Source organism: Myotis brandtii, unplaced genomic scaffold, assembly GCF_000412655.1.
Source record: "Myotis brandtii unplaced genomic scaffold, ASM41265v1 scaffold148, whole genome shotgun sequence".
Taxonomy (NCBI): domain Eukaryota; kingdom Metazoa; phylum Chordata; class Mammalia; order Chiroptera; family Vespertilionidae; genus Myotis; species Myotis brandtii.
The window spans coordinates 852,891-866,580 of NW_005355347.1; the positions used below are offsets into that span (position 1 = coordinate 852,891).

The 13,690-nt window shown below is 47.6% G+C and overlaps 1 protein-coding gene across 1 annotated transcript in view; it reads right to left on the bottom strand.

The window, feature by feature from the left end:
* ARHGAP22 (Rho GTPase activating protein 22) overlaps nt 1–13,690 on the bottom strand; it is a 162,638-nt gene that overhangs the window by 20,673 nt on the left and 128,275 nt on the right. Inside the window, exon 4 of the mRNA XM_005861317.2 lies at nt 6,914–7,042. Within this exon, the coding sequence (XP_005861379.1) occupies nt 6,914–7,042 (129 nt within the window). The remainder of the gene's footprint in view (nt 1–6,913; nt 7,043–13,690) is intronic.

Below are 13,690 nucleotides of genomic sequence, written 5' to 3' on the forward strand. Positions count from 1 at the left end.
GTGTATATCTCTGCCTCGCCTCAGGACAAGTTGTGTTAATAAAAAGCATGGCAGAATTTAGAACTTAGATCTTAGTTTCCTTTAAACTAGGCTCCTCTGACCCTCAAATGTCTTTCAAAATTATATTTCGTCTCTGGACTCCTATTTAATCTACACACAGCCTTCTCCAGATTGCTGAACCCTTCTTAATGCTGGAACAAGAACCCCGGCATGTGGGTGAGGTTAGCAGTCTGTTTTTACCACTTTCTTCTGAGCTGGGTTTGAGAACCACTGCTCTAAGCCAGGATGTACGCCTCGGGGAGCAGGATGGAAGCTCTGTCTGATCTCTTCCTCTTGCCACGCCCCCTGCCTGCACAAGGCAGATGCTCTGTGTTTACTGAATGAATGAGGATGATTTAGTATCAGCAGAGTGCTGAGTATTTTGCACCCATTTTCTTTTTTAAGTCTCATGACAATCCTGCAAAGACAATAATTTCATTCCCACTTTGCAAACAAGGACACAGAGAGGATAAGTGGCATGGCCGGGTCACACAGCGAGCAAGGGAAGAGACAGATTATGCACCCAGACCACTGCCTGATGCTGAAACCTGTGCTTACTTGCCTCCTCTCACACGGCAATGCGACGGGCTCTAAGCACTTCCTGTGTACACAAGACACTTTCAAAGGCTTGCAGCCTCTCCAGAGAACAAGGCAAGCCGGGCAGCCTGGGTGCCCTGTGACTCCCTTCTTTCCCCTCTCCCAGAGAGCTGGCTCGGAGAGCTGCCTGATGGAGCTCGGAACTGGGCACAGATGGTCAGAGACCCATTGGGGAATATTGCCTTTCTCACAACATCATCTTCTGATCCATGAACATAGAATGTCCTTCCATTTAGTTAGGTTTTCTTTAATTTCTTTCAACAATGTTTTGTCATTTTAAGAGCATGAAGTTTTGTATCTGTTAACTTTATTCCTAAGTATTTTATTCTTTTGGATGCTATAGTAAATGAAGTTTTCTTGATCTTAGCTTCAGTTGCTCATTGCTGCTGTATGGAAATACAACTGATTTATGTATATTGACTTTATATCCTGCAATCTTGCTGAAATTTTTATAGCTAGTAGATTTCTTAAGATTTTCTATATACAAGAGCATGTTATCTACAAACAGAAATGCTTTATTTCTTTCTTCCCAATCTGGATGCACATTATTTCAATTTCTTGACTAGTTGCTCTGACTATGTACAATGCTGATCAGAAATGGTAAAAGCGAGACTTCTACTGTTCCCATCTTACAGGAAAAGCATTCAGTCTTTCTCCATTAAGTATGTTATCCACAGGGTTCTTGTAGGTCAGCGATTCTCAACCTGTGGGTCGCGACCCTTTTGGGGGTCGAAGGACCCTTTCACAGGGGTCGCCTAAGACCATTGGAAAACACATATATAATTACATATTGTTTTTGTGATTAATCACTATGCTTTAATTATGTTCAATTTGTAACAATGAAATTGAGGGTCACCACAACATGAGGAACTGTATTAAAGGGTCGTGGCATTAGGAAGGTTGAGAACCACTGTTGTAGATGCTTCTTAGCAGGCTGAGGACATTCCTTTCTACCCCTGAAAGACTGAGTGTTTTTAATCCATGAAAAAAGCACTTTATTAATGCTTTTTATGAGTCTATTAAGACAATCATGTGTCAACATTGTTCTTTATTCTATTGATGTATTACAGGAATTGGTTTTCAGATGTTGAACCATCCTTGCATTCCTGGGATAAATCTCATTTGGTCATGGTGCATAATGGTTTTGTATATTGCTGGATTCAATTTGTTAGTATTTTGTTGAGCATTTTTGCATTTATAGCCACAAGAAATATTGGTGCTCCAGCAATTTTTCTCTCTCCTGCACCATCAATCTTTTGCATTGCTGTTTGTCTCTCAACTAAAGAAAAGTAATAAACAAAAAACTCTACCTGACTTCCCCCTCCAGCTACTGTTCCATTTCTCTTTTCCTTTCCAGCAAACTTCTTGAGAGAGTTGACTATGCTCACACTCCAATTCCCCACCTCTTATTCTTTCCCCTACCTACTATTTTCAAGCTTATCTCTAGCTCTCCACCAAAACCACCCTTGTTCAAGTTACTGATGAGTGGTGCTCATTGCCTGTTCTCTACTGATTGCTGTATTGGCAGTGCATCACACAGCTAGCTGATCACTGCTCCTCTTCCTTAGACATTCTCTTCACTCATCTCAGGGACCCCACTGGCTCCTGGCTCCCCTCCTTCACTGGTCCTCTTTCCCAGCTGCTTCTGCTGGCTCCTCCTCTGCTCCTGACTTCTTACTGGGGAGCAGCTCAAGACTCAGCTCTGGCTCTCTGCTGTTCCTATACTTGCTTGGTGGTGTCTCATCCAGTCTCATGGCTTCAAACCCCATCTATGTGTTTGTGTTTCTCTCTCCAACCCAGTCCTCTCTCCTAATCTTTAGACTTAACTGTCTAACTGCCTGCTTGACTTCTAAACTTGAGTCTCCAACAGGTATCTCAGACTGAGCCCCAAAGTAAACTCTCGATTTTCCTGCCAACCAAATATACTTCCTGTGGTCTTTCTCACCTCAGTTAATAGCTAATCCAGCCTTCCAGTTGCTTGGATCAAAACACCTTGGAATTACCTTGATGACTCTCATTCTCTTACACCTTTCTTCCATTCTAACAGGGAACTACTATAGGCTCACCTTCATCATGCATCAAAAATTCAATTACTTCTCATCATCAATACCTTCCTGGGCCACGCCAACATCTCTCACCTGTATAGCTGTATAATTAGCATCTAACTGATCTCCCTCTTTCGCACTTGCATTCTTTTATCTATTCTCCACACGGCAGTCAGAGGGCTCCTGCTGGAACCTGAGTCAGACTCTGACATCCTGTCCAAAGCCTGTCAATAGCACCGCCTCACCCCAAGGAACAGTCAGTCATCACTGTGATCACAAGGCCCTCCCGACTTACGACCCATTACTTCTCTGACCTGTGTCCTCCTCTCCCCCTCACAGACTGTTCCTGCCACACTGGCCTCCTTGTTGCTCTTCCATCATGGAAACTCCAGCCTCTGCCACCAAAACTCTCTGCCCAGGAGTATGTTTAATTCACCCTTTCATCTCCTTTATTCAACTGTCGCTAACCTCTGACCACCCCCCATCACTCCTGCTTGCCCTCCCTCATCACCATCTAACCTGCAATGGGCTTACTTGCCTTGGTTATCTGTCTCCGGGAGGGCAGGGACCTTGTCTTTCCTGCTCACTGCTGTGTCTCGGGCCCCTAGCACACATTCTTGAGCGAATGACTGACTGGCTGAGTGAAGGAATGAATCAATGACTTCACCCCTGGGCAGGCCACCAGCGGTACCAGGCTCCCCTGACCCACTGGCCTGCCGTTTCCTCTGTGGGGACGCCCAGGCTCTAACCGCAGCGGGCACGCTGCCCATTCAGCTGTCAGAGGTGGCCCGCGCTCTGCCAGAACAAACACGCTTGAAAGGGCTCTTGGGCTCCGTTATTAAACAGTGAAAGAAGGACTGATCCTCTAAGCCTCCTTTCCAGTGGAACCCAGGCTAATAACAGCTTTGGCAGGAAACCTCCCAAGGCTGACAGCCCACCTGGGAGTGCCCATGCTTGCCCAGACATGTCGCCATCACTAACCCCTGGGGTTTCTGTGTTTCCTCTAGATTTCTAGAAAAGAGATAAAGCACCTTTGATGACGGTTCCTGTTTTAATTCTCGCAAGTTCTTCAGCACACAGCCTGAGAAGTCTGATAAACACTGTGGGGTGGGGAGGGGGGGGGTTGAAGGAGGGGCAAGTCTGGCTTCTATGTGGGATTCTGTACAGGGCCCTCATTGTGAGCAAGCGGGGGGTGGGGGGGAGAGGACAGATAGATAGACAGACAGACAGACAGGGAGGGAAGAGAGCGTGGGGAAGGCTTGAGCAGGCGCGCACACGGCGGTGCAGGAGACCTGTGCGACAGTGCCCGTGGGGCTGGGATGACGCACAGCCTTGGGCTCAGAACAGCAGCCTTCATTTCTCAGCTCTGATCCCCAACTAGCTGTGTCATGAGCTCAGACAGATTCCTTGACTTGCAGTTTCCCATCTTTGTTTTATTTTTTATATAATAATATATGCACACATCCAGAAAAGACATTATTGCAAGATGAAGTCCTGTGTAACTGCGACTACCATCCTTTTATGGCGTCATTTCTTCGCTTTTCTTTATATTTTTGCTGCCTAATTATCTATCCATGAATAATAACTCACTGCCGCCCTGTTTTTCTGCCTTACATACATGAAATCCTAAAGCACACTGTTAGGCCTCCCTGGTCCCACTGGGTTTTTAGGATTCAGGCATGTTGGGTTTGTTGTGAGTTTTCTGTTCTCAGAACGAATCCTATTTATTTGTCCATTGTATTGCTGTTACACACTTGGTTGGCATCAGGTCATCATCGATAAGGCTGCTGTGAACATCTGGCGTGCACAGTCTCCTGGCACACGTGTGCACACATTTCTGTTTGCAACATGCCTAGCAGCAGATCCACTAAAACATAGGTGTGCACAGCACCGACTTCTGCAGAGACCGCCAACGACTTCCCTAGCGCCATCTGCAGGTGTCTGTGGCTTGCTGCCCTCAGCACCGCCTGGAACCGAAGGTCCTTTCCCTTTAGCCACGCGGGTGTGTGAGAAGGATCGCGATGTGGTTTAATGGGCACTTCCCTGGTTACTGCTGAGGCTGGGCACCTGCCTATGCCCACTGCTCAGGGGGGTTTCTTCTGCTGCGAAGCGGCTGTTCCAGTCTCTCGCCTAAGTTTCTACCGGCTTGCCTGTCTTGGCCTCATTGGTTTGTAGGAGTCTAAAGGGTGAGTCATTTGATGGTTGTATATATAGCAAGCACTTTCTTTCAATCTATAGCTGCTTTTCATTTTCTCAATCTGCCTTTTAAAGAACTGATGCTCTTCATTTTATATAGTACAATTTGTCAATCTCTTCCTACAGGAGTAATGCTTTCTGTAATCCATTTTACAAATCTTTCTCTACCCCAAGATCACGGATATGTTCTCCTATTCCCGGTGTTCAAAGGTGCCACTTATCATAAAGCAAAGTCCAGTCACATGGAAGCCTATTATGTTCTATCTGCTCACTATCAACCACCTTGCACCAAAGGACGCCTGTGGCGGCTGCCAGAACCCTCGGCAGGCGAGTCCTCCCGGCCATTACCTCGGGGCTGTGGGTCCTGCTCGCTGTGACCATCAGGGGCAGGAGGCTATGCTGACAGTGTGAGGCCATGGATGAAGCCCAGGAGGAAAACTGTAACTTTCAAAGTCATAGCAACTCCACTACATAAGAGATCTGTGCTCTCTGCAAGGTGTCAGGAGTTCTGCAGCCAGGAATGGAGAGGAGGGCAGGGAGGGGAGGCGGGAAGGGGCCCGCCCACGAGGCGTGCAGGACCTGGAGATGTGCTGCCAGCCCCCAGGTGACCTTTGGCCTGTCTGGACTGGGCACCGATTAGGCACCGAGTGGGAGAGCAGGACTCCCGTGACTCCTGTGCCAGAGCCCGGCGGCCAAAGGCCCTGCTCTACACACGCCGCAGGGAGCCGCCAGCCCAGCCCAGCCGCGTGGCCATCCCCCCCAAAGCTCTTTTCATGATGATTCATGGGGACACCCACCCATGGACACAGCAACCTCCCGTGACTCCTGTGCCAGAGCCCGGCGGCCGAAGGCCCTGCTCTACACACGCCGCAGGGAGCCGCCGGCCCAGCCCAGCCGCGTGGCCATCCCCGCAAAGCTCTTTTCGTGATGATTCATGGGGACACCCACCCATGGACACAGCAACTGCCCCACGTCCAGACCATCGGCAAACCCGGCAGCGCCGCCTGCAGAACAGCTGCAGCGACCACTCCTCAGTCTTCACTCCCACGCCAGCCCTCACCCGTGACCTTTCCCCACTGTCCCAGACGGCCGCTTCCACTCTTGTCTGCGGTCCACCCCCGCATGGCAGCCACGGGGCTCCTTTTACACAACTAAGTCAGGTCATGTCTGTCTCTTGCTCAGAGCCTCCCTGATGCCCCATCGATTTAGAACCAAATCTGAAATCCCCACGTGCTCCCAGGCCCCGGTGCCCTCTCTCGCCTCAGGGCCCCACTCTGGCGCCCTCGCTCCTCAGACGCACCTGCCTTCCTGAGATTCCTTGTGTTCCCACCGCCCGATCCCACCTCAGGGCCCACGCACTCGCTAGTCCCTCTGCTGCGTGCTCTTCCCTGCGTTCTCCCGGGGACTTCACTGAGCTGGCCTCCAGGTCCCACTGTCCTCCCACTGGCTGTAGCCTCTCACTGCCTCTCACTTTGTCTTCCCTCCCCACACCCTCCCCCAGGAAAGCACAGGGAGGGGGCGGAGTCACCATCTACTTTGTTCACCACCCACCGAACTGCAGTGCCTAGAACAAAACTCACCACAGTCTAGGCACCAACACAGGTGTGAGTACAGGAGGACGTGAGTAAATGGAGCTGCTGCTGTCCTGTCCGGGGCAGGGCCTCTGTGTCTGCGCAGGCACCGCAGAGGGAGGGACACTGCGAGGCATCTGCTATGACTCCGAGCGCCCACTCCAGCCGGGCACAGACCTCACGCACGAAGCACAGCAGGGTCTGGTGCAGAGGTGAGCATGCAAAACCCAAGGTGCGCAGGAGGGCACGTCTGGAAAGTGGCCCTGGTTTTCCTGCCGGGGCTGCCTGTGCACCAGGGGCCAGCCCTCGCGGGCCGGCCGCAGAGGACAGCACTGCCTGCCTGAGAAGCCTAGACCCAGCCAGGGGTCCTGGGCAAGAGGGGTCTGCCAGCCCGAGAGGCGGGAGGGGCGCGATTACCTGGACGCAAGGGTTCTAGAGGGTGAGCATGCAGGCTACGAGCAGTACCTCCACCAAACGGGGCCCAGATGACCCGGCGGATGGCCTGCACCCAGTCCTCCATGTCACGCTGAGAACTGGCCATGAGCAGGAGCCCCTCGGGGCTGGCCGGCACCTTCTCCCGCTCCCCGGCACCACCTGCAAGACAGGGAGACACAGGCTTACTGCAGGGACCCTGTGCAGACACGGAGCCTCACACCAGTCATCGTTTACTCCTGGGCTGGGAAGGGCATCTCTCTGAAACTGCAGCCACAGCCCTGCTACGGGTTCTACTTTTGCAGCCCATCCTTTCAAGCCTCATGCATCTGCCTCGGATGCTTTTGGGGGTTTCTCCTTTAGTCTTGTTAATTTCCTGTATCTAATCAGGATCATTAAAACCACCCTGGGGCACTATTTTAAAAAGCCTACAGATTGGAGGCCCGTTTGGAGAAGGTAGGGCCCAGGGTAAAATTCCAAAATTCTGCTCTGTCCCTGCTCCCAGCCACACATGGACTCTAATCTAAAGGCAGATGGGGGCTCCCTTCTTGTTTTGTTGGTTTCGTTTGCTGTGCAGAAGCCTTTTATTTTGATGTAGTCCATTTGTTTATTTTTCTCCTACTTTCCTTTGCCTTAGGCGATGTATCTGTAAACATGTTGCTACGAGAGATGCCTGAGATTTTGCTGCGTATGGCTCCTACTTTCCTTTGCCTTAGGCGATGTATCGGTAAACATATTGCTACGAGAGATGCCTGAGATTTTGCTGCGTATGGTTTCTTCTAGGATTTTTATGGTTTCACAGCTTACATTTAAGTCTTTTATCCATTTTGAGTTTATTCTCGTGTATGGTATAAGTTGGTGGTCTAGTTTCATTTTTTTTTTTTGCATGTATTTGTCCAATTTTCCCAACACCATTTATTGAAGAAACTGTCTTTACTTCATTGTATGCTCTTGCTTCCTTTGTCAAATATTAATTGAGCATCATCAGAGAGATGCAAATTAAAATGACAATAAGGTATCACCTCACACCTGTGAGAATGGCTACCATCAACAAATCAACAAATGAAAAATCTTCAACAAAATATTTTCAATTTTGATCCAGCAATACATTGAAAAGATCATACACCATGACCAAGTGCAGCCATTGTGTAAAACAGTATGGAGTTTCTTCACAAAATTAAATATAGAACTGCCATTTTACCCAGTGATCCCACTTCTAGGAATATATCCTATGAAACCAAAACACCAATCAGAAAGGATATATGCACCTCTATGTTCATAGCAGCACAATTTACAATAGCTAAGATCTGGAAACAGCCCAAGTGCCCATCAGTAGATGAGTGGATAAAAAGCTGTGGTAATTTACACCGTGGAATACGATGCAGCAATAAAAAAGAAGGGTCTCTAAGCCTTTGAGACAGCATGGAGGGACCTGGAGAGTATCATTCTAAGCAAAATAAGGCAGTCAGAGAAAGACAAGTATCCCATGATCTCACTCATATGTAGAATCTAATGAACAAAATAAACTGATGAACAAAACAGATCCAGAGACATAGAAGCATGGAACAGACTGATGGATCTCAGAGGGAAGGTGGGGCAGGGTAGGTGGGAGGGAAGTGATCAACCAAAGAACTTGTATTCATATATGCATAACCCATGGACACAAACAATAGTGTGCTGAAGGCATGGTGGGAAGGGGGAGGGGGAGAGGGGTGGTAGTGGGCTAGAAGGGGTCAATGGGGGGAAAAAGGAAACATCTGTAATACTTTCAACAATAAATACTTTTTAAAGTAAAATAAAATAAAATAAAGGCAGAAGGAGGGAAAACTCAGACAGCTATTGGTAATCTGAGGTTTTCCCTATAGTAACTCCAGTGGGTCTCATGTGTTCATGAATTTCTCTTCCATATGTAAATGAACTAGTATTTGGGATGTATATAAACCATTTATACTGAACTTCATAGGCAACTTAAGGGATTTTCAAGAATGATCTTGTTTTTTTGCAGCCCCCTTTTCTCCCCCCCCCACCCCAACATCACATAATATGTAACTTGCCTATATACTTGCTCCTGATCCCAGAGCCTCAGACCCTAACCAGGCCCGTGGGCAGTAGGGCAAGGCCCGCAGACCTGTGCTCCCAAGGGAATGGGATGGCCGTTGGGAGAACTGGGACACTCCGTCCTCGCTGGAGGCCGCAGCCCCAGGGTGGAGACCAGACAGAAGTGCTCACTGAGCACCTAGCACCTGCCTGGGACTCTTCTAGGAGCTGCAGACACTCAAATGAACAAAGCGACAGACACACCTGCCCTCCTAGATCCTTTAAGCTTCATAGCGCCTCCGAGGGAAGACTTTTACCACCTGCATTTTACAGATGAGGACACTGAAGCACACGGGATTGAGGAACCTGCCTGAACTCACACCGCCAGTGCATAGCAGAGTCAGGGATTCCAAGTCCTCAGCCTGGACCCAGCTCCTGGACCTGCTGGGGTCCGGTGTAGTGGTCACAGCAATGCCACAAGACTGCGGGGAAGCTGGAGCAGGGGGAGGGGCGCTGGGAGCAAGGCCTGAGGCCAGGTGGGAAGCAGGAGAGGCCAGTGGGGCCCAAAGCTGAGGAGGGTGTTGAGCAAGGAGACAAGACAGCCAGGGCCCCACAGTGCCTTCTGGAGCCCTCACTACACTCACAGCCCTGCTCCTTGGGTTCGCACAGCTACTGAGCAGCAGCGCTGCAGGGGTGGCGAGGAAGACAGCTTCAGGCAGAGACGCAGAGCCTGAAGGCCGGAGGCAGTGTGGACCTCCGGCACAGGGGACACCCACAGCTCCGCCAGCTGCAGGCGGGGACAGCGGCTCGACACCAGTAGGACCCCACACCACGTGGCCTTGAGGGCTGAGATGGCTGAGGGTTCTAGGTGGGGAGGGGCAGCTGGTTGCCACCAGGAGCTTCTCTGAAGAGTCTCAAGATGACTCAGAAGAAAGGGGCCTGGAGGTCCAGGCTCCAAGAACTTGTGTGGGTACTTGTTCGTCCTAAATGAATACTCAAGTTTATACCAAATTGGAATGTCTCATTTTTCAATGCTTTTTCCCAAAGAGGGTCACCCAAGTCATACAAGCTTTATATGAACATCACCTACAAAACTTGGACCTGCCCTGCCCAGCTGTTGACAGCTGTTCTCATGCCCAGCTGTGCCCCTGCCCGTGGTCTCGCTCTCATGGTGCTCTAAGCCTGTGTATCTAACTCGTTAATGTGTTTTCATGTGTGTATGTTTATGTATGTATATATGTTATATACATGTTTGACTTTTTAAGAAATTGCCACAAACTGTTTTCCAAAGTGACTGCACCCTTTACTAGTACATCTCCCCAGAAGCGCAGAGTTCCGGTCCTCCACTTTCTCGCCAACACCTGGTCTGGTCGGCCTTTGGACTTCCAGCCTTTCTAAAGGGTGTGCAGCTGTACACCAGGTGTTTGAGTTTGCATTTCCTAAATGACTAAAGCTGTTGGACATCTTGTTATGTACTTAGTTGCCATCCATGTATCTTCTTTGGTGAAATTTCTTTTGTCCATTTTTTAAATATGTTGTTCATTTTCATTATTATTGAGAGTTGAGTTCTTTACATATTCTGGGTACAAATCATTTATCAAATATATGCTTTGCAGATATTTCTCCCATCTGTGCCTTTTCTTTTCATTCTATTCACAGTGGATTTTTAAGAAGAGAAGTTTTAAATTTTGATCAAGCCCAATTTAATGACCTTTTTCTTTTATAGAGTGTGCTTCTGGTTTTGTACCTAAGAAATATTTCCTTAAGCTAAGGTCATAAAAGTTTTCTTGTAAAAGTTTCATAGTTTTAGGGCTTACCTCTAGGTCTATGAGTTAGTTTTTGTATATGGTGCAAGGTATGAGTTCATCCTTTTGTACCTGGTTGTCCAGCTGTCCTGGCACCATTTGTTGAATAGACCATCCTTTCTCTGTTGACTTGGCAGAGCACCTAGAGAGGCGATTGTACCATCTGCAAATGCAGACAGCTTTAGTTCTTACCTTCTAATCTGGTGCCTTTACTTCTTTCGCTTGCCATTCATTGCACTTACTATAGCCTCAATTACACAATGTTAAGTAGGAGTGGTGAGAGTAGACGTCCGTGTCTTGGTCATCTTCTGGCAAAAAGCATTCCATTAAGTGTATCTGCTGTAGGTTTTTTGTCGATGTCCTTTCTCAGGCTGAGGACATTCTCTCCTATTTCCAGCTTGCTGAGAGGTTGGTTTTTTTTTAATCAGAAATGGATGTTGGATTTTGTTAAATGCTTTTTATGTATCTATTGAGACATCACATGATTTTATTTTAGTTTTTTAATATGATCAATTACATTGATGAATTTTCAAATCTTAAACCAACCTTGCATTCCTGGAATCCCAATTGGTCATGATGTATTATCCTTTTTATATATTGTTCAATTCAATTTGCTAACATTTTGTTGAGAATTTTTCATTTATATTCATAATGGATATTGGTCTGACATTTTCTTTTCTTATAAAGTCTTTGTCAGTTTTGGTATCAGGATAATGCTGGCCTCACAGAATAAGCAGGTGAGTATCCTTCCTTTTCAATATTTTTGGAAGAGTCTGTGCTACTTATTTGTTACTATTACTTATTTGTTAATGTTGGTAGAATTCACCAGTGAAGTCACCTAGAACCTGGACTTTTCTTTTGGGGAAGGTGTTTTAATAACAAGTTTAATGTAACATATGCATCTATTTCTTCTTGAGTGAGCATTGGCACTTTGTATCTTTCAAGGAATTTGTTTCATCTAAATTGTTGAATTTATTGGTGTAAAGTTGTTCATAATATTCCCTTATTATATTTTTACTACTTGAAGACTCTAGTGATGTCAACCCTCTTATTTCTGATATCGGTAATGTGGGTCTTCTCTCTTTTCCCCTATCAGTCTTGCTGGAGTTGTAACAATTTTACAACAGCAGGGCGGATAGTTGTGGCACAGACCATATGAACTTAAAACCTAAAATATTTCTATCTAGCCCTTTTATTAAAAAGTTCGTTAAGCAGAAAAACGAAGACAAAGACACAGACAACAAAGTCACTAAAACAAAAAGCTGCTCTTTGGAGATTAATAAAATCGGAAATCCCCAACATGCATGTGATGAATTCTCCAGGAGTTTTTCTCCCGAGCAGCTCTTTGCTCCTTCGTACTCGATCCTGAAAATCCCAGATGCATTGGTCTCTAAGCCCTGTCTCCTTGACTCGTGCAGTCACGTGCCCTTCCCCACCCTGGGGTTCCTCTTCCTGTGTCACAGCCCAGAAGCACCCTAGGGCATTAAGCTGGAGCATGCGCAGGGCTCCCATCACCCATTTCTCTGTGGGTGGGGAGTCACAGTCCGTCCTGCCAATGTCCAGTATTTTGAAAAACATGTTGCTTACATTTTGTCTTTTTCTGGGTTGTTTTAGATAGGAGACTAAATCAGTTAGGACCCAAACCAGATCACACCATCTGCTCCAAATCCTGCAAAGGCCCCTCTCACCAACCCCTTCAGCCCTCCTCCTCGCTCCTCTCACTGCTGCCCCTCTGGCCTCTTGCTGCTCCCTCCTGCTCTTCTCCATTTCTGAACAGCCAGGCTCACCAGGTAGGGCCTTTGCGCCCGAGTCCCCTCTGCCCTGCTGTTGCCAAAAAGGCTGTTATGCAGGGCCTGGCAGGACTTGCTCCCTTACCTCCGCAGTCTGTCCTCACAGGCCGCCTTCCTGGGAATCTTGGGCTGCTCTAGTTACACCTCACTCCACACCACCCACACAACCCAGGCCCCTTCCTGACCTTATATCTCCACAGCACTTGTCACAATCCAGTCACATATATTTTATAAGTAACTGCAGTGCACGGTGCTGTGCCCGGCAGGGGTGGGCATGGGCAGTCTGTGGGAGGAAAGAGCAGCAGCGGCGGAGCCTGGGCCGGCGCCCACCAGCACCCACACGAACACACGAAGTGAACCCACTGATGAGCCTGAGGAGTTTGATCACTCAAAGGAAGTGGTGTCATTATCCCAATTTTTTGAGAAAAAGATGGAGAAAATATTTGCAAGTCATATCTAATGAGGGGTTAATATCCAAAATATATAAAGAACTTACACAACTCAATAGTAAAAAAACAAACAATGACATTTAAAAATGGCAGCGGATCTGAAGAGATATTTTTCCAAAGATGATCTACAGATAGACAATAGGTACATGAGAAGATGCTCAATACCACTAAATATCAGGAAATGCAAATCAAAACACGAGATGCCACCTCACCCTTGTTAGGATGGCTACCATCCAAAAGACCAGAGGTAACAAGGTTGGTGAGATGTGGCAAAAAGGAACCCTTGTTCACCATTAGTGGGAGTATACGTTAGTACAGCCATTATGGAACAGAAATATGGTTTCTCAAAAAATTAAAAATAGAACTACCATATGATCCATCAATTCAACCTCTGGGTATTTATCTGAACGAAGTAAAAGCACTAACTCAAAAATATAAATGACCAGGGTGGCTCAGGTGGTTGGAGTGTCAACCTGTGCATCAAAACGTGGAGGGTTGGATTCTGGGTCAGGGTGTGTGCCCAGGGTTTGATCCACGGCCAGAGTGTGTGCGTGAGGCAACTGATCAATGTTTCACATTGATGTTTCTTTCTCTCTCCCCCTTCCACTCTCTCAAATCAATTTATAGACACACACACACACACACACACACACTAGAGGCCTGGTGCATAAAATTCCTGTGTGTGGGGGGGCGGGTCCCTCAGCCTGGCCTGCACTCTCTCCAATCTGG